Source organism: Delphinus delphis, chromosome 16 (genome assembly GCF_949987515.2).
Source record: "Delphinus delphis chromosome 16, mDelDel1.2, whole genome shotgun sequence".
NCBI classification, from domain to species: domain Eukaryota; kingdom Metazoa; phylum Chordata; class Mammalia; order Artiodactyla; family Delphinidae; genus Delphinus; species Delphinus delphis.
This window is the reverse complement of record NC_082698.1, coordinates 48,223,521-48,247,655: the sequence shown is the minus strand read 5'-3', so window position 1 is coordinate 48,247,655 and position 24,135 is coordinate 48,223,521. Positions and strand designations below refer to the sequence as shown.

Here is a 24,135-nt window from a genome sequence, read left to right as displayed (position 1 = left end):
GTGGGAGGGCCTCAGCTCCATAAAGCCTGTGTCAGGTAAACACTAATTAGACGCCACCACACCCTCCTGGACCCCTCTGAGGGACGAGGGAGCCTACATGGGGGGAGCAGCCTCAAACTCCTGCCCCAGGCCTGGACTTTTTGAGTAGGGCCTTGGGAGAGCCTTTCCTCCATGACTCCTGGCCAGTGGCGGCGGGTCCCATCTCCAGGCCCTCTCACTCCGAGGCAAGCTCATACCCCTGCCACTCTTTGCTCCACCCACTGGTTGGTCAGGGCTCACTGCCAAGCAGCCCCTCCCTAGCACATCAGTGACGAGGGGGTGGGAACAGAAGTTTACCAAGAGTTTGCGCGCATGGTTCCAGCAGCTGTCAGTGACAAGGCAAGGCAGGCATGGATGCCCCCATTTTACAGATGAGGAAACTGAGGCTCAGGCTGGGCTAGTGACTAAGGGAAGCAGCATGTAGTATGTGACTTGAGGCATCTGCCTCCATCCTGAGTAACTAGGGAGGCAGCCTGGCTCCCTAAGCATGTGTGTGGTGCATCAGGGGCTAGTAGAGCTGCTTTCTGGGAACTCTTGCTACGGCCAGAAGCACCTCCCCAGATGGTAGTGGGGTCCTCCATCTACTCCCCTAGAACCGCCTGGGTGGGCACTGCTGACTTCATCGGGCTCCCCTGAGAGGCCAGGCCCCAAGGCGCAGGGCGGGCTGGGTTCCCTCACACGCTGGCTGTCTCAGTGCTGGGTCACTCAGGTGCTCCGATGAGTGAGAACCAGGTGACTGCAAGCCAGGGATGACTAGGCTTCTGGTCAATATTGTGTCCTCCTCTGCCTTGGGCCAGGCATGGCCCTGACTCCTCCTGCCCCCCAGCCTGTCCAGGGGAGGCTGCAAAGCCACTCTCCAGAACTGAGGTCCTTGGGAATGGGGAGGGCAGCGGCCCACATTACACTTGTATTCCTGCCTGAGGGGCCGCCCAGGTCCCCAGGCCCACAAAACCCTAAACCCTTGATTAGGTCACTCTGGAGACTGTGGGCAGCGGGCTGGAAGGCCTAGCCCTTGTCTAGGTACCATGCCTAGGATACGGGGAGCCGAGGGGGCTGGCAGGGCTGCAGTCCCCAAGTGCCTCTCACCCCACAGGGCACTCGGGCCTCTTGCCTTGGGGCAGGGGCATGTCCCAGAGCTGATCTCTCTGTCCAGCCTCACCCTGCTCCCTGTCCCTGCCCCTCACAGGGTCCCAGGAGATGGGGTATATGGGTCTCGTGCTGCCAGAGAGGCACTGCCCCAGCCACAACGCTGGGGTGGCTCCACCCAGCCTCTTCCTCCTGCCGTCTGTGCTGACTCACCACCAGGGCCAGGGCGTGTGCCCCAGAGCCCAGCCAGGCATCTATAAAAGCAGACTGGTTCAGGCCCCAGCATCCTGCTTGATCACCACCTGTCGCCGCACAATGTTGGGAGGCCTGGGGAAGCTTGCCGCCGAGGGTCTGGCCCACCGCACTGAGAAGGCCACCGAGGAAGCTGGTAAGGACCCCGAGGCTTCTTTCCACCTGCACCGTTCCTGCCACTGGGGGATCGGGACAGACTCGACTGGGCCTGTGCTGATCCCAGCAGGACTGGGGCAGGCCTTGGCCCCGTGGGGAGCTGAGGCTGATCGGCCGCATAGGGACAGGATGGAGGTGGGGGGCTATGGAAGCCGAGCAAGGGACCTCGGGGAGGAGACATGAGGGGTCCACTGCCCCAAGCACCCCTCCCAGTCAGACCTGCTCTGCCCCCTGGGCTTGATACATTCCTGGGGTCTGTGGCTGAGGCCCGGAGGGGGCAGCTCAGAGGAGGCCCCTGGTGGCAAGAGGGGAGCCAGGGTGCTGGGTGAGCAGCTGGTGGCTTAAATCCGTCACTCTGGAAAGCAGGGAGGGGCCCTTCAGTATTAAAACAAACTATTCCGAGTATCCTATACAAAAAAAGGAAGACAGAGTTTAATTTTTACCATAACTTTATTTTATTTTACATCTTTATTGGAGTATAATTGCTTTACAATGGTGTGTTAGTTTCTGCTTTATAACAAAGTGAATCAGTTATCCGTATACATATGTTCCCATATCTCTTCCCTCTTGCGTCTCCCTCCCTCCCACCCTGCCTATCCCACCCCTCTAGGTGGTCACAAAGCACTGAGCTGATCTCCCTGTGCTATGCGGCTGCTTCCTACTAGACTATCTACCTTACGTTTGGTAGTGTATATATGTCCATGCCTCTCTCTCGCTTTGTCACAGCTTACCCTTCACCCTCCCCATATCCTCAAGTCTGTTCTCTAGTTGGTCTGTGTCTTTATTCCTGTCTTACCCCTAGGTTCTTCATGACATTTTTTTCCCTTAAATTCCATATATATGTGTTAGCATACGGTATTTGTCTTTCTCTTTCTGACTGACTTCACTCTGTATGACAGACTCCAAGGTCTATCCACCTCATTACAAAAAGCTCAATTTCGTTTCTTTTTATGGCTGAGTAATATTCCATTGTATATATGTGCCACATCGTCTTTATCCATTCATCTGATGATGGACACTTAGGTTGTTTCTATCTCCGGGCTCTTGTAAATAGAGCTGCAATGAACATTTTGGTACATGACCCTTTTTGAATTACGGTTTTCTCAGGGTATATGCCCAGTAATGGGATTGCTGGGTCATATAGTAGTTTTATTTGTAGTTCTTTAAGGAACCTCCATACTGTTCTCCACAGTGGCTGTACCAATTCACATTCCCACCAGCAGTGCAAGAGTGTTCCATTTTCTCCACACCCTCTCCAGCATTTATTGTTTCTAGATTTTTTGATGATGGCCATTTTGACTGGTGTGAGATGATATCTCATTGTAGTTTTGATTTGCATTTCTCTAATGATTAATGATGTTGAGCATTCTTCACGTGTTTGTTGGCAGTCTGTATATCTTCTTTGGAGAAATGTCTATTTAGGCCTTCTGCCCATTTTTAGATTGGGTTGTTTGTTTTTTGAGCTGCATGAGCTGCTTGTAAAGTTTGGAGATTAATCCTTTGTCAGTTGCTTCATTTGCAAATATTTTCTCCCATTCTGAAGGTTCTCTTTTGGACTTGTTTATGGTTTCCTTTGCTGTGCAAAAGCTTTGAAGTTTCATTAGGAACCATTTGTTTATCTTTGTTTTTATTTCCATTTCTCTAGGAGGTGGGTCAAAAAGGATCTTGCTGTGATTTATGTCATAGAGTGTTCTGCCTATGTTTTCCTCTAAGAGTTTGATAGTTTCTGGCCTTACATTTAGGTCTTTAATCCATTTTGAGCTTACTTTTGTGTATGGTGTTAGGGAGTGATCTAATCTCATACTTTTATGAGATTTTTTTTTTTCTCCACTGTACATTCCTGCCTCCTTTATCAAAGATAAGGTGACCATATGTGTGTAGGTTTATCTCTGGGCTTTCTATCCTGTTCCATTGATCTATCTTTCTGTTTTTGTGCCAGTACCATACTGTCTTGATTACTGTAGCTTTGTAGTATAGTCTGAAGTCAGGGAGCCTGATTCCTCCAGCTCCGTTTTTTGTTCTCAAGGTTGCTTTGGCTATTCGGGGTCTTTTGTGTTTCCATACAAATTGTGAAATTTTTTGTTCTAGTTCTGTGAAAAATGCCAGTGGTAGTTTGATAGGGATTGCATTGAATCTGTAGATTGCTTTGGGTAGTAGAGTCATTTTCACAATGTTGATTTTTCCAATCCAAGAACATGGTATATCCCTCCATCTATTTGTATCATCTTTAATTTCTTTCATCAGTGTCTTATAATTTTCTGCATACAGGTCTTTTGTCTCCATAGGTAGGTTTATTCCTAGATATTTTATTCTTTTTGTTGCAATGGTAAATGGGAGTGTTTTCTTGATTTCACTTTCAGATTTTTCATCATTAGTGTATAGGAATGCCAGAGATTTCTGTGCATTAATTTTGTATCCTGCTACTTTACCAAGTTCATTGATTAGCTCTAGTAGTTTTCTGGTAGCATCTTTAGGATTCTGTCTATAGAGTATCATGTCATCTGCAAACAGTGACAGCTTTATTTCTTCTTTTCCGATTTGGATTCGTTTTATTTCCTTTTCTTCTCTGATTGCTGTGGCTAAAACTTCCAAAACTATGTTGAATAAGAGTGGTGAGAGTGGGCAACCTTGTCTTGTTCCTGATCTTAGAGGAAATGCTTTCAGTTTTTCACCATGGAGGACGATGTTGGCTGTGGGTTTGTCATATATGGCCTTTATTTTGTTGAGGAAAGTTCCCTCTATGCCTACTTTCTGCAGGGTTTGTATCATAACTGGGTGTTGAATTTTGTCGAAAGCTTTCTCTGCATCTATTGAGATGATCATATGGTTTTTCCCCTTCAATTTGTTAATGTGGTGTATTACGTTGATAGATTTGCGTATATTGAAGAATCCTTGCATTCCTGGAATAAACCCCACTTGATCATGGTGTATGATCTTTTTAATGTGCTGTTGGATTCTGTTTGCTAGTATTTTGTTGAGGATTTTTGCATCTCTGTTCGTCAGTGATATTGGCCTGTAGTTTTCGTTCTTTGTGACATCCTTGTCTGGTTTTGGTATCAGGGTGATGGTGGCCTCTTAGAATGAGTTTGGGAGTGTTCCTCCCTCTGCTATATTTTGGAAGACTTTGAGAAGGATAGGTGTTAGCTCTTCTCTAAATGTTTGATAGAATTTGCCTGTGAAGCCATCTGGTCCTGGGCTTTTGTTTGTTGGAAGATTTTTAATCACAGTTTCAATTTCAGTGCTTGTGATTGGTCTATTCATATTTTCTATTTCTTCCTGATTCAGACTTGGCAGGTTGTGCATTTCTGAGAATTTGTCCATCTCTTCCAGGCTGTCCATTTAATTGGCATAGAGTTGCTTGTAGTAATCTCTCATGATCCTTTGTATTTCTGTAGTGTCAGTTACTTCTCCTTTTTCACTTTTAATTCTATTGATTTCAGTCTTCTCCCTTTATTTCTTGATGAGTCTGGCTAATGGTTTATCAATTTTGTTTATCTTCTCAAAGAACGAGCTTTTAGTTTTATTGAACTTTGCTATCGTTTCCTTCATTCCTTTTTCATTTATTTCTGATCTGATCTTTATGATTTCTTTCCTTCTGCTAACTTTGGGGGTTTTTTGTTCTTCTTTCTCTAATTGCTTTAGGTGCAAGGTTAGGTTGTTTATTCAAGATGTTTCCTGTTTCTTAAGGTAGGATTGTATTGCTATAAACTTCCTTTTAGAACTGCTTTTGCTGCATCCCATAGGTTTTGGGTTGTCGTGTCTCCATTGTCATTTGTTTCTAGGTATTTTTTGATTTCCTCTTTGATTTCTTCAGTGATCACTTCGTTATTAAGTAGTACATTGTTTAGCCTCCATGTATTGTTATTTTTTGTAGATCTTTTCCTGTAATTGATATCTAGTCTCATAGCGTTGTGGTCGGAAAAAATATTTGATACAATTTCAATTTTTTTTCATTTACCAAGACTTGATTTGTGACCCAAGATATGATCTATCCTGGAGAATGTTCCATGAGCACTTGAGAAAAATGTGTATTCTGTTGTTTTTGGATGGAATGTCCTATAAATATCAATTAAGGCCATCTTGTTTAATGTATCATTTAAAGCTTGTGTTTCCTTATTTATTTTCATTTTGGATGATCTGTCCATGGGTGAAAGTGGGGTGTTAAAGTTCCCTACTATGAATGTGTTACTGTCGATTTCCCCTTTTATGGCTGTTAGTATTTGCCTTATGTATTGAGGTGCTTCTATGTTGGGTACATAAATATTTACAATTGTTATATCTTCTGCTTGGATCGATCCCTTGATCATTATGTAGTGTCTTGCTTTGTCTCTTGTAATAGTCTTTATTTTAAAGTCTATTTTGTCTGATATGAGAATTGCTACTCCAGCTTTCTTTTGGTTTCCATTTGCATGGAATATTTTTTTCCATCCCCTTACTTTCAGTCTGTATGTGTCTCTAGGTCTGAAGTGGGTCTCTTGTAGACAGCATATATATGGGTCTTGTTTTTGTATCCATTCAGCCGGTCTGTGTCTTTTGGTGGGAGCATTTAATCCATTTACATTTAGGGTAATTATCGATATTTATGTTCCTATTCCCATTTTCTTAATTGTTTTCGGTTTGTTATTGTAGGTCTTTTCCTTCTCTTGTGTTTCTTGCCTAGAGAAGATCCTTTAGCATTTGTTGTAAAGCTGGTTTGGTGGTGCTGAACTCTCTCAGCTTTTGCTTGTCTGTAAAGGTTTTAATTTCTCCATCAAATCTGAATGAGATCCTTGCTGGGTAGAGTAATCTTGGTTGTAGGTTTTTCTCCTTCATCACTTTAAATATGTCCTGCCAGTCCCTTCTGGCTTGCAGAGTTTCTGATGAAAGATCAGCTGTTAACCTGATGGGGATTCCCTTGTGTGTTATTTGTTGTTTTTCCCTTGCTGCTTTTAATATGTTTTCTTTGTATTTAATTTTTGACAGTTTGATTACTATGTGTGTTGGCATGTTTCTCCTTGGATTTATCCTGTATGGGACTCTCTGTGCTTCCTGGACTTGATTAACTATTTCCTTTCCCATATTAGGAAAGTTTTCAACTATAATGTCTTCAAATATTTTCTCAGTCCCTTTCTTTTTCTCTTCTTCTTCTGGAACCCCTATAATTCGAATGTTGGTACGTTTAATGTTGTCCCAGATGTCTCTGAGACTGTCCTCAGTTCTTTTCATTCTTTTTTCTTTATTCTGCTCTGCAGTAGTTATTTCCATTATTTTATCTTCCAGATCACTTATCTGTTCTTCTGCCTCAGTTATTCTGCTATTGATTCCATCTAGAGTATTTTTAATTTCATTTATTGTGTTGTTCATCATTGCTTGTTTCCTCTTTGTTCTTCTAGGTCCTTGTTAAATGTTTCTTGCATTTTGTCTATTCTATTTCCAAGATTTTGGATCATCTTTACTTTCATTATTCTCAATTCTTTTTCAGGTAGACTGCCTATTTCCTCTTCATTTGTTAGGTCTGGTGGGTTTTTATCTTGCTCCTTCATCTGCTGTGTGTTTTTCTGTCTTCTCATTTTGCTTATCTTACTGTGTTTGGGGGTCTCCTTTTTGCAGGCTGCAGGTTCGTAGTTCCCATTGTTTTTGGTGTCTGTCCCCAGTGGCTAAAGTTGGTTCAGTGGGTTGTGTAGGCTTCCTGGTGAAGGGGACTAGTGCCTGTGTTCTGGTGGATGAGGTTGGATCTTGTCTTTCTGATGGGTGGGTCCACGTCTGGTGGTGTGTTTTGGGGTGTCTGTGGACTTATTATGATTTTAGGCAGCCTCTCTGCTAATGAGTGGGGTTGTGTTCCTGTCTTGCTAGTTGTTTGGCATAGGGTGTCCAGCACTGTAGCTTGCTGGTCGTTGAGTGAAGCTGGGTGCTGGTGTCGAGATGGAGATGTCTGGGAGATTTTTGCCATTTGGTATTATGTGGAGCTGGGAGGTCTCTTGTGGACCAGTGTCCTGAAGTTGGCTCTCCCACCTCAGAGGCACAGCACTGACTCCTGGCTGCAGCACCAAGAGCCTTTCATCCACACGGCTCAGAATAAAAGGGAGAAAAAGTAGGAAGGAAGGAAGGGAGGGAGGGAGGGAGGGAGAGAAAGAAAGGAAGGAAGGAAGAAAGGACAACAGAAGAAGGTAATATAAAATAAAGTTACTAAAATAAAAAATAATTATTAAGAAAAAAAAAAGGACGCATGGAACCCTAGAACAAATGGTGAAAGCAAAGCTATACAGACAAAATCCCACACAGAAGCATACACATGCACACTCACAAAAAGAGGAAAAGGGGAAGAAATCATAAATCTTGCTCTCAAAGTCCACCTCCTCAATATGGGATGATTCGTTGTCTGTTCATGTATTCCACAGATGCAGGGTACATCAAGTTGATTGTGGAGATTTAATTCGCTGCTCCTGAGGCTGTTCGGGGAGATTTCCCTTTCTCTTCTTTGTTCGCACAGCTCCCGGGGCTCAGCTTTGGATTTGGCCCTGCCTCTGCGTGTAGGTCGCCGGAGGGCGTCTGTTCTTCGCTCAGACAGGACGGGGTTAAAGGAGCCGCTGATTTGGGGGTTCTGGCTCGCTCAGGCCGGGGGGAGGGAGGGGTGCGGATGCGGGGCCAGTCTGCGGCGGCAGAGGCCAACGGGAGATTGCACCAGCCTGAGGCACACCGTGCGCTCTCCTGGGGAAGTTGTCTCTGGATCCCGGGACCCTGGCAGTGGCGGGCTGCACAGGCTCCCCGGAAGGAAGGTGTGGATAGTGACCTGTGCTCGCACACAGGCTCCTTGGTGGCGGCAGCAGCCTTAGCATCTCTTGCCCGTCTCTGGGGTCCGCTCTGTTAGCCGCGGCTCGCGCCTGTCTCTGGAGCTCCTTTAAGCAACGCTCTTAATCCCGTCTCCTCGAGCACCAGGAAACAAAGAGGGAAGAAAAAGTCTCTTGCCTCTTAGGCAGTTCCAGACTTTTCCCCCCGGACTCCCTCCCGGCTAGCCGTGGCGCACTAACCCCCTGCAGGCTGTGTTCACGCCGCCAACCCCAGTCCTCTCCCTGCGCTCCGACCGAAGCCCGAGCCTCAGCTCCCAGCCCCGCCCGCCCCGGCGGGTGAGCAGACAAGCCTCTCGGGCTGGTGAGTGCCGGTCGGCACCGATCCTCTGTGCGGGAATCTCTCCGCCTTGTCCTCCGCACCCCTGTTGCTGCGCTGTCTTCCGCGGCCCCGAATCTTCCCCCCGCCGCCCGCAGTCTCCGCCCGCGAAGGGGCTTCCTAGTGTGTGGAAACCTTTCCTCCTTCACAGTTCCCTCCCACTGGTGCAGGTCGAGTCCCTATTCTTTTGTCTCTGTTTATTCTTTTTTCTTTTGCCCTACCCAGGTACGTGGGGACTTTCTTGCCTTTTGGGAGGTCTGAGGTCTTCTGCCAGCGTTCAGTAGGTGTTCTGTAGGAGTTGTTCCACGTGTAGATGTATTTCTGGTGTATCTGTGGGGAGGAAGGTGATCTCTGCGTCTTACTCTTCCACCATCTTCCCGATTCCCCCTACCATAACTTTAAAGCTTCAAAGATTTCTTGCTTAAGAAACCACCGAGTCTGATTCTGTTCAAAGTCAGCCCCCAGGGTTTACACAAAGGACATTTTCAGTTTCTTCAAAGTCCCCAGGGGCTTCCCTGGTGGAACAGTGGTTAAGAATCCGCCTGCCAGTGCAGGGGACAAGGGTTTGAGCCCTGGTCCGGGAAGGTCCCACATGCCGGGGAACAACTAAGCCCGTGTGTCACAGCTACCGAGCCTGTGCTCCAGAGCCCGCGAGCTACAACTCCTGAAGCCCGCGTGCCTAGTGTCCGTGCTCCGCAACAAGAGAAGCCACCGCAACGAAGACCCAATGCAGCCAAAAAACCCCACAAAAAACCCAGAAATCCTTTTTTGTACGTCAGCCGCTGGATGCAGGGAGGCTGATCCAGGCCCCACGTGTTGGACGTTTTGTGAAAAACAGCTTGTGCCGGAGTTTGCTGTTCTCTTTCTAAAGGGCTGCAAACCTGTCTGTGTTTCATTTGAACTTTGCAGCTGCTGTTGAGCACCCCCTTTCTTTTCACCAGCTCTCTGAGTGCTGTGTCACTCCCAGTCTGCACACGAGGGACCCAAGTGGTGGAGGTGATTCTAGGAGGGAGAAGCTGAGCCAGGTTTTCGGACCGTGGCGTCTTCCAGGGCTACCCCGTTACCAACCTGGGAGGGCAGAGAGTTTCGTGGTGCTGGAGGAGTTGCTCTGGGGAGCTTGGTACTGCCGGAGGGAGCTTTGACATTCAGCCTCCCACTGCAGCGCAGCCTCCGTCCGGCCACAGGCAGGACTGCAGCTCGCCTGAGAGGCCTGGTGACCTGGGAAACACGCCCGGCCTTGGCTCCAGGTCCCCAGCCAGCAGCAGGGCCTGCTCGTTGGCATCCAGGCCTCGCTGGCCAAGGGGCATGGAGAGCCCTGCGCCTTTACCTAGCTTACTCAGCTTATCTCCTGCCAGTCGGGCCCCTCTCTGGTCTCTGAAGGAAGCTAGCTGGGGGTCCTTCTTGGGAGCAGCTTGTCCTGTCCTGGAGGGGGCGGCATCCCCGAGCCCCTTCCAGCGTATCCAGGGTTGTCTGGGCCCTGCTGTGAGGACAGGCAGCTTACACTGTGCTCTCACTCTGGGCTTGTCTCATTGTTTCAGTTGACTTCGTGGAGGGAGTGGTGAAGGAGGTGGTGAAGCCTGCCAAGGAGGCTGGAGAGAATGGTACGGCCAGGGTCGGGGTGGGGAAGGAGGGAAGCTGGGTGCTGGCAGCAGCCTGATCCTTGCCTAACCAGATCACACCTTGACCCCAGTGTGGCATCCTTTCAGTTGGTGTATAATTATCTGTGCTCATTTGAGGTCACAGGCCGTACTTTGCTAAAGCAAGTTCCATCTAGATAGTCGCCTCTGTGGAATGTTAAGAGGATGACATCACAAAAGACCAGGTGCAGGCGTGCTGGAACAAAACATCTGAGACATAAAATCATATATTTACATGAATACATATTTACATAAATGTTTATATGTTTGTGCTGTGAGTATCACGATGTAAAAAAGCACGTGTATATCTCACTCCTTACAACAAAATAGATTCCGGATGGATTAGGACTTAAATACAAATACATGAAATTATTAAATTGTGAGAAGAGAACATAGATTTTGGCATAATCTCAGAGGAGGGAGGGTCTTTTTAACAATGACAGAAAATCCAACAGCTATAAAGGAAATACTAGGTAAATTGGACAATATAAAACTTCAAAATTTTCCATTGTGGAAAAAAAAACTGTAAGCCAAACCAAAAGAAAAACCACAAACTGGGCAAAAATATTTGTAGTAGAAATGATAGCCCAATATAAAAATGACCAAAAGATACAAACAGGCAGTTCACAGAAAAATGAAGCATGAGTAGGCAGTACACCCACAAGCAGATGCTCTGTCTCAAAAATAGTTGGAGAAATGCAACCTGTTTGGAGAAATAAAAGCAAATTTTAATGCATTCCTCAGGAGCTGTGCTGCCCTCTGCCCCACAGCCTCCTCCAGGGCACGACCCGGTAAGACTGCCACATCCCACAGGCCACTCCAGGTGACTCCAACCCAGCGAGTGACTTGAATTGTTTACTTTGCTCACCTGGATATCATTTCTTCCTGACAGCCATTGCTGGAGCTTTAAAGAAGACCCATGAGACAAGGGACAAAGTGGTAAAGGAAGTCACTGAGACGGTGACCAACACAGTCACAAATGCTGTCACGCACGCAGCGGAAGGCCTGGGCAAACTGGGACAGTGAGCGTGCCTGCCACCAGCAGGCTCTTCCTGAATCGCAATAAACAGCTGTGAAATGTGTACACTGAGCCCTGGGTTTGTTCCTGTTTGGGTGGAAACATTGTGTTATGTCCTGAGTGTCGCACCACTCTGCAGGGACAAGAGGCCAGCACCTTGGCACCCACTGGGGGTCAGATAGATCCCTGTGATAAATCAGATGTGCTGCTCTCACGTTATGACTTCTTATGTCAGCAAGGAGCTCTTGAGAACTGTTAGTGTCTGTGCTACATTTCTTAAAAGCCTATTTTCGCAGCAGCTATACATAGCTTTCAGACACCTCAGTGCTTCAAGGACACCCCAAGGGAGGACCACAGTTCAGCTTATGTGTTCTTTGCGTTTTCCTTGAAATATTCTTACAGCAATCAGGGATGATAACAGACCAACCTGACTGAGGGGTTAGCTGGGCAGGCTCAGGCAGGTTGAGCTGCTTCATGTTCTGAAAGAGGCTTCAGAGAAGTGTTTCTGCTGGACAGTCACAGAATCAGGTCATGGAGAAACCGAGTCCACTGCCTGTTGGCTGCTGGAGCTGCTGTCAGATCTCCACTCAGAGACTTGGGTTAGGCCTAACTGGCGGTAGTGGGTCAGAATGCCTGCTCTTCTCTCCTTCCTGCCACGAGTGAGTCAGTACCATTAAAGTTAAACATGTTTGAATAGCATTTAGCTTAACATTTTGGATTAAAGAAAAAGGAAATGACTTGTAAAGATATGGCATTGCTTATTTATCCTGCTGGAAGTTATTGTTCTTAGGGGAAATTAGAAGAAAAGGTGTTTTGTGGAATGAGTTAGTTGCTCCCCACATTTCTGGAGTTCTTTCAGAATTGGCTTCACACGTTTCTGAACGGCCCAGGAATATCCAGTGTTCTGGCTTGGAACATTCGCTATTGTCCAGCTAGATATGGACCTTATATCTTGGTTTGGGTTCTGATGACTTTTGAGTTCTCCCAATCCAGACCCAAACTCAAAAGGATGTGGAGGGCTTCCCTGGTGGCGCGGTGGTTGAGAGTCTGCCTGCTAATGCAGGGGACACGGGTTCGTGCCCCGGTCTGGGAGGATCCCACATGCCGTGGAGCGGCTGGGCCCATGAGCCGTGGCCGCTGAGCCTGCGCGTCCGGAGCCTGTGCTCCGCAATGGGGGAGGCCACGGCAGTGAGAGAGGCCCGTGTACCGCAAAAAAAAAAAAAAAAAAAAAATGTGGATTGTGGGTGGCAATGTCAACCAGAACAGCCTCTTTGTTTGTTTTTTTAAATTTTAGGAGGCAAATGAAGTTTTTTTTACTTTCTGCAGGGTTTTTGTTTTTAAATTTTTATTGGGGTATAATTGATTTACGATGTTGTATTAGTTTCAGGTGTACAGCGAAGTGAATCTGTTATAGAAATACATACACTCTTTTTTTAGATTCTTTTCCTAGATAGGCCGTAACAGAGTAGTGACCAGAACAGCCTCTTTGGATGGCAGTTCCTCTTACCAGACTTTATTCTTTGGGTGTACAGGCAGAGGCCTGAAGGGCGAGGATACATTCTGACATATTAATGATAGCAAGAGATTGGAAACACCCTAAAATGATAATCAGAAATTACTTGGATGGCAAGCTTTACTCTGCTTGTTAGATTTGACAGTTTAGAGTTGACACTTATTACTTCTAGTGTATTAATAATGCTTTAGCTTGAAAAATGGGACTTGTGCTTAGATGGCCACCTAACGACTGGTTAACATTTATCACATTTATATGAAATGGAATACTCTGGCTGTTAAGGAGGAAAATATACATATATCATTAGGGAACATGTACAAATAAGTTAATAGTTTGTGAAATGTATGTAGAATAAGTTCATTTTTACAAAGCAAACATATAAGAATAGAAGAAAACTGGTAGCATGTATATAGCAAATATTAAAAGTGTTCAGCTCTGTGAGAATATGAGGAATCCTCACTTTTTATATTATGTATTTCCATGATGCTTGAATTTAAGAGAAAACCAATACATATGTTTTAAAATGTGGTTGTGGAGGCCACGTACTAGCTTATTGAAGATTGCTTCCTAATTAAGTGCTACTCAGAGTTTGCCGGTTTCAAACTTTATTCAAACTTTATTTCAAACTTTATTGCCACTTGGCAACAAGGGAAGTAAGGAAACACAGTGTTTAGAAACTCTTAAAGCAATTGGGCATCTCCTGGACCTACAAGAGTGTGATCAGTGGAGAATTCTTGTCGAATGGGGTATAGACCAGTTCAGGTTGTTGAACTTGTACGGTAAGTTGCATGTGAACTAGTCACAGGAAGTAGCAGAAGTAGCACCACATGTCATGATGAATGAGGTTAAGGAACAAACCAAAATCAAAAAAACCGGACCTCCTTCACAGAGAGTTGGAGAAGCACTCCCACGTTCCTTTAACTTCACCTTGCAGTGTGCTGTTCTAAAATAGATAACTTGCATCTCTCATTTTCTTTTTACTGTGTGTATTGTGCAGTGAGGGGCATGGCATCAACCCCAGACTCTAAGCATGTTATAAGAAGCAGGCAAGAGTGATGTCAAAGAAAATCGCTGACTTTCTCCAAGATCTCCAAAAATTCTCCATAAAAATCATGAGAAAACTGACAAAAATATGGTCAGAATCAACTTTTTTCAGAACTCTGGAAATTAACCAAAGGCTTACAGTAATCCAGGGAGTATTTACATAAAACAAATTTAAAACAATCTTATTTTAAGAACAGCAGCTTTGTAATGTTTTTAACTTGCCCTATTCTTTTCTCATCTCTCCCCCCCACCTTTCCAGCTCCACTGTAAGCCTTGAAAACCAATGTAGTAGGGAAGAACCTTTGTATTCTATTACAAGCTAATCACTAAAGGGATGTTGCCTGTAAGCTTAAATGATACACAACGGCCCACCTCAGGGAACCCTGCCTCCCAGGTAATGAGCATTAAGCTAAAATACCTGTGTTTAGCTCACGGGGAACATCCTGACTAGGCCCATCTGTGCAGGACTGCAGGGAGGAAGGAATTAACACATCGCCTCAGGGGCTGATGGAAACCAGAAGTGTTTGACTCTATTCCCTCCGCTATTAGTATAAAAGGAGCCTGAATGTTAACTCAGGCAAGATGGTTCTTTGGGACGTGAGGCCGCCATCTTCTTGGGCTGCTGGATTTCTGAATAAGGTCACTCTTCCTCGCCCCAGCAACTCATTTCTTGATTTATTGGCCTGTAGTGTGGTGAGCAGCACGAGCTTGGACTCTTAACAAATTTGGGCGCAGCCAGCCAGGAGCCTTGCTACTTGTGGCTAGCCAGCCCTGGTTGGGGAATTTGGGGTAAGGCCCTAGCAGCTGCCGGGACAGCTTGTCCTGAGGATCTTTACCTTCAAAATTCCCCAAAGTGGCACCGGCTTCCCCAGAGCTTGGCAGTTGGAGCAACAAATCGACGTTTGGGAGCCAACAAGCTCCGAACAGTAGGGTAAGTTGCTCCGGTGTGTACAGCCGGGAACTTTTTCCTCTGTTTGGGGCTTTTTCTCCAGAATAAGCCAGTTTGTTTTGTATTTGAGTGGGGTGCACTGTTGGGGAGAGGAAGGAGTTGTCGGACTTATATCTGATTTGTGAACTGGTTCGTTTGTTCCCGTGGATGCTAGCATTTGTGAGCGCAGTTTGTGTTTTGTTTGTCTTGAACTTCTGTCTTTAAAAATGGAGAACGTTTCAATTATCCCTGAAGTCCTCTGAGGCTCGTTTTGGGTAAGTGATCTGATTACAGCTATGAACCCATGGGTGAGAGAAAGATGATACTTCATCATAACAATGTGTGGCCACAGTACCTGTTAGGATCTGCACAAAGGATTTAGGCAGGGCTATCTTGGGACCCTGTGCACCATGTACTGCTTTCCTTGCTGTGTTAAGTACTTTGTTTATGGTTTCCTGTGTTGTTGGTATATATAAAACCCCAAGACCAAACTTGAGGGTTTATTTAAGATTTTCTGTTTGTCGTTTGGGTTTTTCATTTCATTTTGTTTGGTACTGTTTCTCCATTTACAGCCAAATCAGTTGTGATATTTAAAACTTTTACTGATGTTAAATGGAGGAAAGGAACAGAAAAAACTAAACCAAACCAAACCAAAAAACTCTGTCTGTTCTTATCTAAGAGTGGGGCATTCTCAGGAAGAAGAGGAAGGTTCCACTTGGTTCCTAAAATCACCAAAAGCTACAAATAGAAATAGAAGCAAAATAAATATTAGTAAAAAGGGTTCAGCCATCAGCGGTCAGCCATCAGCCGGTGATCTTGACTTGTCCCATCTGCCAGAAACCCAATTTGAATCCAACCTCTTTTGTAACTGGTTAGTTTTACATTGTTGTACTTGATTCATGGCTGAAATGTTGGAATGGGAACTGTGAGGTCCCTGTGTTTGTGTGTTTGTACATGTTACAGATGTGTAGCACTGCCAACATTAATGTGCAAAAGAGCTATTTATTTGGCGTAAAGGAAATTAAGCACTTATGTAAATACTCAAATATAAAAGAAACTAGCTAGAATGAATTCTGGGTTCATGTGATCTAGGAAATACTCAGTATTGACCTAATATCTGGTATTAAGATTTGCGTAAGCTTGTTGGTTTGATTTCCACAGACATATCTTTAGAGTCATCAACATTAAGTATAATGCTGTTATTGTGCCTAAGTTTGCTAGAAATCAAATAAGACCTATCCTTTTTTACTGTTTAAATAAATTTATTTATTTATTTATTGGCTGCACTGGGTCTTTGTTGCTGTGCCCGGGCTTTCTTTAGTTGTGGCGAGCAGGGCTACTCTTTGTTGAGGTGCATGGGCTTCTCATTGTGTGGTGGCTTCTCTTGTTGTGGAGCACAGGCTCTAGGTGCGTGGACTTCAGTAGTTGCAGCACACAGGCTCAGTAGTTGTGGCTCACGGACTATAAAGCACAGGCTCAGTAGTTGTGGCACATGGGCTTAGTTGCTCCGCAGCATGTGGGATCTTCCCAGACCAGGGCTCGAACCCATGTCCCCTGCACTGGCAGGCGGATTCTTAACCACTGCACCACCAGGGAAGTCCCAATACCTATTCTTGTTAACAAAGTTTGTCAGCGAGAAGATAATAATATGACAAAGATTTTAACTAAATAAAATAGAGGTATATGAGGTAAGAGTTTTAGGTAAACTCTATAGGAATAATTATGTTTGGGGAAGGTCTATCTAAAATAGTTTCTCTAGATTTTCATAACTTGAAACTAAACTAAGTTAAATGAAGAGAATTCATTGACTCTCTGGGTCATTTCAAATAGGATAAAATATTAACATTAATTGCTGGACAGGTCTAAGTTTACCTACATTTGCCTTCTTGGAAGAGGAAGACTAAAGCATAAGTTTGTCAATCAGGAAATGCTGGTTTGACGGTTTTACAATTACTTCTTGATTTTTCACAAGAGATTAAGGTTTTAAAGTTAAGAATTATAAAGGGAGCATTTCAGCGTGCAAGATGTAGGATGTGTGTTTTCAGCAAAGAAGGTATGAGGAATGAAGACGCATCTTGTTAAAGGGAAAAAGGTGGTTTTGTTTTAGAGCTGGCTGTTTTTGAATGGAAAAAGTGAGGGACAGATTAATATGGATACAGAAAATTGTGGAAGGTTTTTGGAGGAGGAACACTGAAAGAATTTTTTGTGCATGATAGGGATTGGCTAAGATAAGACTGAATTTAAGAAAACAAATTTTTTTTTTTTTTTGCGGTACGCGGGCCTCTCACTGTTGTGGCCTCTCCCGTTGCGGAGCACAGGCTCCGGACGCGCAGGCACAGCGGCCATGGCTCACGGGCCCAGCTGCTCCGCGGCATGTGGGATCTTCCCAGACCAGGGCACAAACCCTGTCCCCTGCATCGGCAGGCGGACTCTCAACCACTGCGCCACCAGGGAAGCCCAAGAAAACAAATTTTAAAGGTAAAGTGGTATACAACCTGAATTTGGTTTTCTAAGAGGACAAAGTTTTCTTAAAATATTGAACTGCTTTTGGTAATTGTTTGTTTAAGTGAGATCTTTTATCACTGGTTAAAACTTTTTGATATTTTTGATGAACTTCCCAAAGATCAAATTCTAAATGAAGTTCATTTGACCTCTAGCTAACTTTGAGGTTTTCCCAAGGGTCCCTATAACACCTCAAATTATTTGTTTTCTCTATCTCAGAGAGAGGAATATTAAACTAATTAGGCTTATTTGATATGTTAAATTATGTGGGAAGCATTGTCAAATAAAACTTCTTAGATTGTATCATATGGGTAAAAGTTATTAATATACACATTCTAGAAATTATATGGAACTCCTAAAATTCTGGTATATCCTGGTAAATGGTATCAGTCATAATTTTAGTAATTATCATAAATTGTTGTGTGTCACAGCAGTAACCAAGTTTCTTTTCAGTTGCATTGTAATCCCAGTTGGTTGATGCCAAAGCATAAAGGCATCCCTTTAATGGTTAGAGACAGTCAATGGCTATTTATGGTTTTACAGTGGCTTTCGAATGACTCTATAGCTATTGTGTGAAGAAGTGGGGAAGAAAGATGAAATCCTTTATGTGTAAGCATTTATGCTATTACATCAGGGAAAATAAAAAGGGAATGAGAGTGGGGATATGTTGCTTCAAACTGTAACTCCTACAGCTGAGCTAGCTGTCCCAGCCTGGCCAATATATCCAACTCCTCCAGCACCTTCCATTCCTATCCAGCCCCAATTCCTGGCACTGGGGCTCAGGACTTCCCTTCCTTCAAGGGATCAATTACAAAATCGTGCGTTAGGTTTTGGGGCTCAGGTACATGGTCTGGTATCACCATCTAAGAACCAACAGGGCACCCAATTTGGGCCAGGAGCCACTCCCAGGGGACGGCAATTTCCCTTCCCCCATTACCTCATAGGTAAAACCTAAATGCAAATGATCTGCCCGCTGGGTTTCTCAGGCTTGTTTAATTGGAAAGATTGCAACCCTCCTGAATAGGGAGGATCCTCTACACCTGAAGTCCACTTGGCAGCTGAAATCCCTCAGCTGAACCAGATTGGGACTGCAGTGGGGGAAGAATGCCCTTATTAGAAAACTAGTTATTGGTGCATCTTGGCAGGGCTTTGAAAAGGAGAACCAAAGCAAAAGATTTTCAAGAAATGCAGCAAAACAAATGAAGATGTCTCTGAATTTTTGGAAAGGATTTATCAGGTGTACAGATGTCATACTAATGCAGATCCCGAGGCCCCTGAAAATATTAGAATGGTAAATTTGACCTTTTGGTGAGGGCAAAGTGCCTCAGATATCGGGAGAAAGTTGCAAAGATTAGATGGTGCATTTGGAATGAACCCTTTTCAACTGGTAGATGTTGCTTTTACAGTGTTCAATAGGAACAACAGAAGAAAGAAGACGCAAAACAAAACACCACTTTTTTGGTAGTAAGTCACCACTGGGGAAGGAAAACAGGAGGCCCTAGGCTAAAACATAAGCAGAAAAACAAAAGATGAGAGCCTCTCTCATATGGTAGAAAGAGAGAAACACTCTGGTGAATGAACAGTCCAGGGGCTCCCTTGGACTTGAGGCGCCTAATTCCTCACAGGAGCCCTGGGGAAAATTGACAGTGGGGAATGAGTTGATTAACTTTCTGGTAGACCTCACCCTGAAGTTTCTCACCAGAACAGCTTGACATCAGAGTCCCACCAGAACACACATTAAGCCTACGGATGGCACTCATGAAAGCCCCAGGAAAGGAGACAGAGCTCTTTCCCCACAGGTCTCTAAAAGGTGAGACCAGAAGTGTGTGCTAACCGCACCCCAGAGAAGGCCAAAAACACATGGCCAGTACGAATACCATTAAACAGGGTCACTGGGAGGGGCTTCCCTGGTGGCACAGTGGTTGAGAGTCCGCCTGCTGATGCAGGGGACACGGGTTCGTCCCCGGTCCGGGAAGATCCCACATGCCGTGGAGTGGCTGGGCCCGTGAGCCATGGCCGCTGAGCCTGCGCGTCCGGAGTCTGTGCTCCGCAACGGGAGAGGCCACAACAGTGAGAGGCCCGCATACCGCAAAAAAAAAAAAAAAAAGGGGGGTCACCGGGACACCTAGTCTAAAAATATATCCTCTGAGGCAAGAGGATCACTTCTCCCACAGACTAACTTGTCAAAATACCAGCTGGTGTATTCCTTGTGTGTGCCCCTCCAGGACGTCTACAAAATTGGAAGTATTGGTACTGTCCCTGTGGGTGGAGTGGAGACTGGTGTTCTCATACCTAGCATGGTGGTCACCTTTGCTCCACTCAATGTTGCAGTGAGGTAAAATCTGCTGAAATGCACCATGAAGCTTTGAGTAAAGCCCTTCCTGGGGACAATGTGGGCTTCAGTGTCAAGAACATGTCTGTCAAAGATGTGCTTGGCGGCTGGTGACTGTGACCCATCAGTGGAAGCAGCTGGCTTTGTTCAAGTAATAATCTTGAACCCCCCGGGCCAAATCAGTGCTGGATATGCACCTGTGCTGGATTGCTGCCCAGCTCACGTTGCTTGCAAGTTTGCTAAGCTGAAGGGAAAGATGGATCATCCATCGTTCTGGGAAAAAAGCTGGAAGATGGCCCCAAATTCTTGAAATGTGGAGATGCTGCCATCATTGATACGGTTCTTGGCAAGCCCATGTATGTTGAGAGCTTCTCTGACTATCCTCCTCTGGGCCGTTTTGCTGATTGTGACATGAGAAAGATGGTTGCTGTGGGTGTCATCAAAGCAGTGGACAAGGAGGCAGCTGGAGCTGGCAAGGTCACCAAGTCTGCGCAGAAAGCTTAGAAGGTGAAATGAGTATTATCCCCAATCCCGGCCACCCCAGTTTTAATCAGTGGTGGAAGAAGGGTCTCAGAAAAACTGTTTGTCTCAACTGGCCATTTAAGTTTAATAGTAAAAGACTGGTTAATGATAACAATGCATGGTAAAACCTTCATCAGGAAAGGAAAATGTTTTGTGGACCATTTGTTTTGTGTATGGCAGTTTTAAGTTATTAGTCTTTAAAATCAGTATCTTGTAATTGGTTAAAGCCCTCCTTAAGGAAATTATCCCCTGATTAAGGCCTTGGATTAAGGCATTAGAACTAACATTCATCCCGGAGACCACAATCAACAGGAAAAACTGAGAAAATGAATACCAACTTAACTTGGGATAAGGCCTTTCCAGTTGCCCTGCTACGGATCAATGGCTTCCAGAATTAGACTTAAATTGAGCCCCTTTGGGGGACTTCCCTGGTGGCGCTCCCAATGCAGGGGGCCCGGGTTTGATCCCTGGTCAGGGAACTAGATCCCATATGTGTGCCACAACTAAAGAGTTTGCATGCCACAACTAAGGAGCCGGCGAGCTGCAACTAAGACCCGGTGCAACCAAACAAATTAATTAATTAATTAAAAAATTAAGCCTCTTTGAAATATTGTATGGTAGGCTGTTCCAGATGCCTGCCTAGGCGAGAATCTATAAATGCTCTAAAAGACCCAGCAGTTGGGCTTCCCTGGTAGCACAGTGGTTAAGAATCCGCCTGCCAATGTAGGGGACACGGGTTCGAGCCCTGGTCTGTGAAGATCCCACATGCTGCGGAGCAACTACGCACGTGTGCCACAACTACTTAGCCTGCGCTCTAGAGCCCACGAGCCACAACTACTGAGCCCACGTGCCACAACTACTGAAGCCTGGGCGACTAGAGCCTGTGCTCTGCAACAAGAGAAGCCACCACAATGAGAAGCCCGCACACCACGACGAAGAGTAGCCCCCGTTCGCCACAACTAGAGAAAGCCTGCGTGCAGCAATGAAGACCCAACACAGCCAAAAATAAATAAATTTATTAAAAAAAAAAAAAAAGACCCAGCAGCAGTTGCTGGGAAACTTTGGGCACTATACTAATCTTTGTTCATGACTTTGCCTCCAACAGGTCTGCCCATCCAAATGAAGTAGGTGGGAATTTCATTGTAGCTGGAGAGGGGTCAACCAATTTGTTTAATTTTGTCTAAATAAATAGCACAGGAATTTTGTATTGGGAACTGGAACCAAAACCCCAAGTTCAATTACAAATTAGACAAAAAGTGCTAAGCAGTTTTATCGGGTTCAAATAGTTGTAGATAAAAAAGGACTAAAGATTCTAAGGAATATTCATAGCCTCTGGAAGTAGCCAGAGCAGTCTTCATCCCTTTTCCCACAAGACTGGAATGGACATTGACAATGGGGAATTGTAATAGCTAAGAAACTTTGCATTATATTACAAGCTAATTATTGAAGGGATGTTGCCTGTGAGCTTAAATTATACATAACGGCCCATCTCTGGGAACTCTGCCTCCCAGGTAATGAGCATTAAGCTAAAATACCTTTGTTTAGCTCACAGGGAACATCCTGACCAGGCTCACCTGTGAATGACTGCAAGGAGGAAGAAATTAACACATCCCCTCTGGAGGCTCATGGAAACCAGGATATGTTTGACCTTACTCCCTCCCCTTTTAGTATTAAAGAAGCCTGAATTCTAACTTGGGCAAGAAGATGGTTCTTGGGGCATGAGTCGACCATCTTCTTGATCTACTGGTTTTCCAAATGAAGTTGCTATTGCTTGCCCCAGCAACTCGTCTCTCTGTTTTTTGGCCTGTCCTGCGGTGAGCAGTACAATGTTGGACACCAACAGCCCACAATCACAGTGAAAACCAACAGCCTGGCAGCTACTGGAAAGAGTAGAACAGAGTTGGTGTCTCTTCAAAGCCTTATTTCCAGAGAAATGTCATTATTTGACTTGACTCGTGGCTCCTAGGAAGACCCCACTGCAAGGCTGTCTTTATTTGTATGGACTAGAAGCTCCCCTAGTGCAAAAAGGCTTTTCCCCGGGACTGTTTGCTATAAAACATTTAGAGGTAATTTTTTAAGTTGGTGGCAGGCAGTATGAGGTGAGGTGGTGAATAACAGTGTGAGCAAGCAATAGGCTAACCAAAAATCTTAAAAGGAAAAACTGGGGAATAAAACGTCCTTAGGGGCTTTGAAAATTCTAACATACTGCTGGGAATCTAGAAGGCCATGCACATGTGTGAGGCTCAGTAAAGGCCATGCACATGTGTGTAAGCTCAGTAAAGACCTGAGAAGGCCTGAAGTTCTCATCTCTAACCCTGAGGCTTTATGCAAGCAGAAAGTGAGAACCAAGGCCAACATGTAAGTTGCCTGGCTGAGTGTTGAAGGTGAGGCCCAGCATAGACAGAGTCTTGGCAAAGATAGGAGACTTACTGGTTCTAGGTACTTGAAGAAATCTCTATCCAATCATTAGCTGACCACTAAGCTAACTGAGGAGAAATTTCAGTGGCCACACACAACAAAGAAAACAGACTATAGAATTAGTTCAGAAAGGTCACTAAACACTCAACAACAAATCTCTGGGGAGGGGTATGGAATCTGATTTCCAGAGTTGCCACTTTATATTATGTAACATGTCCAGTTTTCAGCAAAAACAAAACAAAGATATGCAAGGAAAGAAATTATAACCCATTGGGGGGGGAGGGATAGAAACTGTGCCTTAAGACTTCAGAAGATGGACTTACTAGACAAAGACTTCATCTATTTTAAACATGTTCAAAGAGCTAAAAGAAACCACATCTAAAGAATTAAAAGTATGAGATCAACATCAAATAGAGAATACAAATAAAGAATTAGAAATTATAAAAAGGAATGAAGTAGAAATTATAGAACTGAAAATACAACTGAAATAAAAAAATAAGTTTTTACCAAATCCAAGGCCGTGAAGATTTACCAATATGGTTTCTTCTAATAGTTTTACAATTTTATCTCTTATACTTAGGTCTTTGATCCATTTTGAGTTAATTTTTATATATGCAGTGAGGAAGAAGTTAAACTTTGTTCCTTTGCACGTAGATATCCAGTTGTCCTAATGCCTTTTGTTGAAGAGACTATTCTTTTTCTCATTGGATAGTGTTATGTGTTGAATTGAGTTCCCCCCCAAAAAGATATGTTTAAGTCCTAACCCCCAGTACCTGAAAAAGAGACCTTATTTGGAAATATGGTCATTGCAGATGTAACTAGTTAAGATGAGGTCATACTGGAGTAAGGTGTACCCTTAATCCAATATAACTGTTGTCCCTATAAGAGACACACATAAGAGGGATGATGGCCATGTGACAACAGAAGCAGAGATTGGAGTAATGCAGCTGCAAGCCAAAGAATGCCAAGGATTGATGGCTACCACCAAAAGCTAGGAAAAGCCAAGAAATTCTCCCCTTCAGGTTTCAGGGAGAGCATGGCTGGCCCTGCTGACAATTTATAGCCCCCCAAACTATGAGACAATAAAGTTCTGTGGTTTTAAGTCATCCAATTTGTGGTACTTTAAGGCAGCCTTGGGAAACTAATACAAATGGTGTCGGCGCCAATGTTAAAAATCAGTTGACCATAGATGTTTCTGGACTCTCAGTTCTATTCCATTGGTCCAAATGTTTGTATGTCAGTCAGTACCACACTGTTTAAATTACTGTAGCTTTGTATTACATTTTGAAATGTGTGAGAACTCCAAGTTTTTTTGTTGTTGCTTTTTTTTTTCCCCCAATATTGTTTGGTTATTTGGAGCCACTTGCAGTTTTGTTGCAGCAAGCAGGGGCTGCTCTTCGTTGTGGTGCATGTGCTTCTCATTGCGGTGGCTTCTCTCGTTGTGGAGCACAGGCTCTAGGTGCGTGGGCTTCAGTAGTTGTGGCTTGTGGGCTCTAGAGCGCAGGCTCAGTAGCTGTGGCACACAGGCTTAGTTGCTCTGTGGCA

The 24,135-nt window shown here is 44.7% G+C and overlaps 1 protein-coding gene across 1 annotated transcript; it reads left to right on the top strand.

The window, feature by feature from the left end:
- Positions 1 to 1,230: 1,230 nt before the first annotated feature.
- Positions 1,231 to 11,397, top strand: FAM25A (family with sequence similarity 25 member A). Its single transcript, XM_060034665.1, has 3 exons — positions 1,231 to 1,513; positions 10,215 to 10,277; positions 11,206 to 11,397. Exons 1-3 carry the CDS (start codon positions 1,237 to 1,239, stop codon positions 11,337 to 11,339), a joined length of 474 nt encoding a protein of 157 aa, XP_059890648.1. The 5' UTR covers positions 1,231 to 1,236; the 3' UTR covers positions 11,340 to 11,397.
- Positions 11,398 to 24,135: the final 12,738 nt, after the last annotated feature.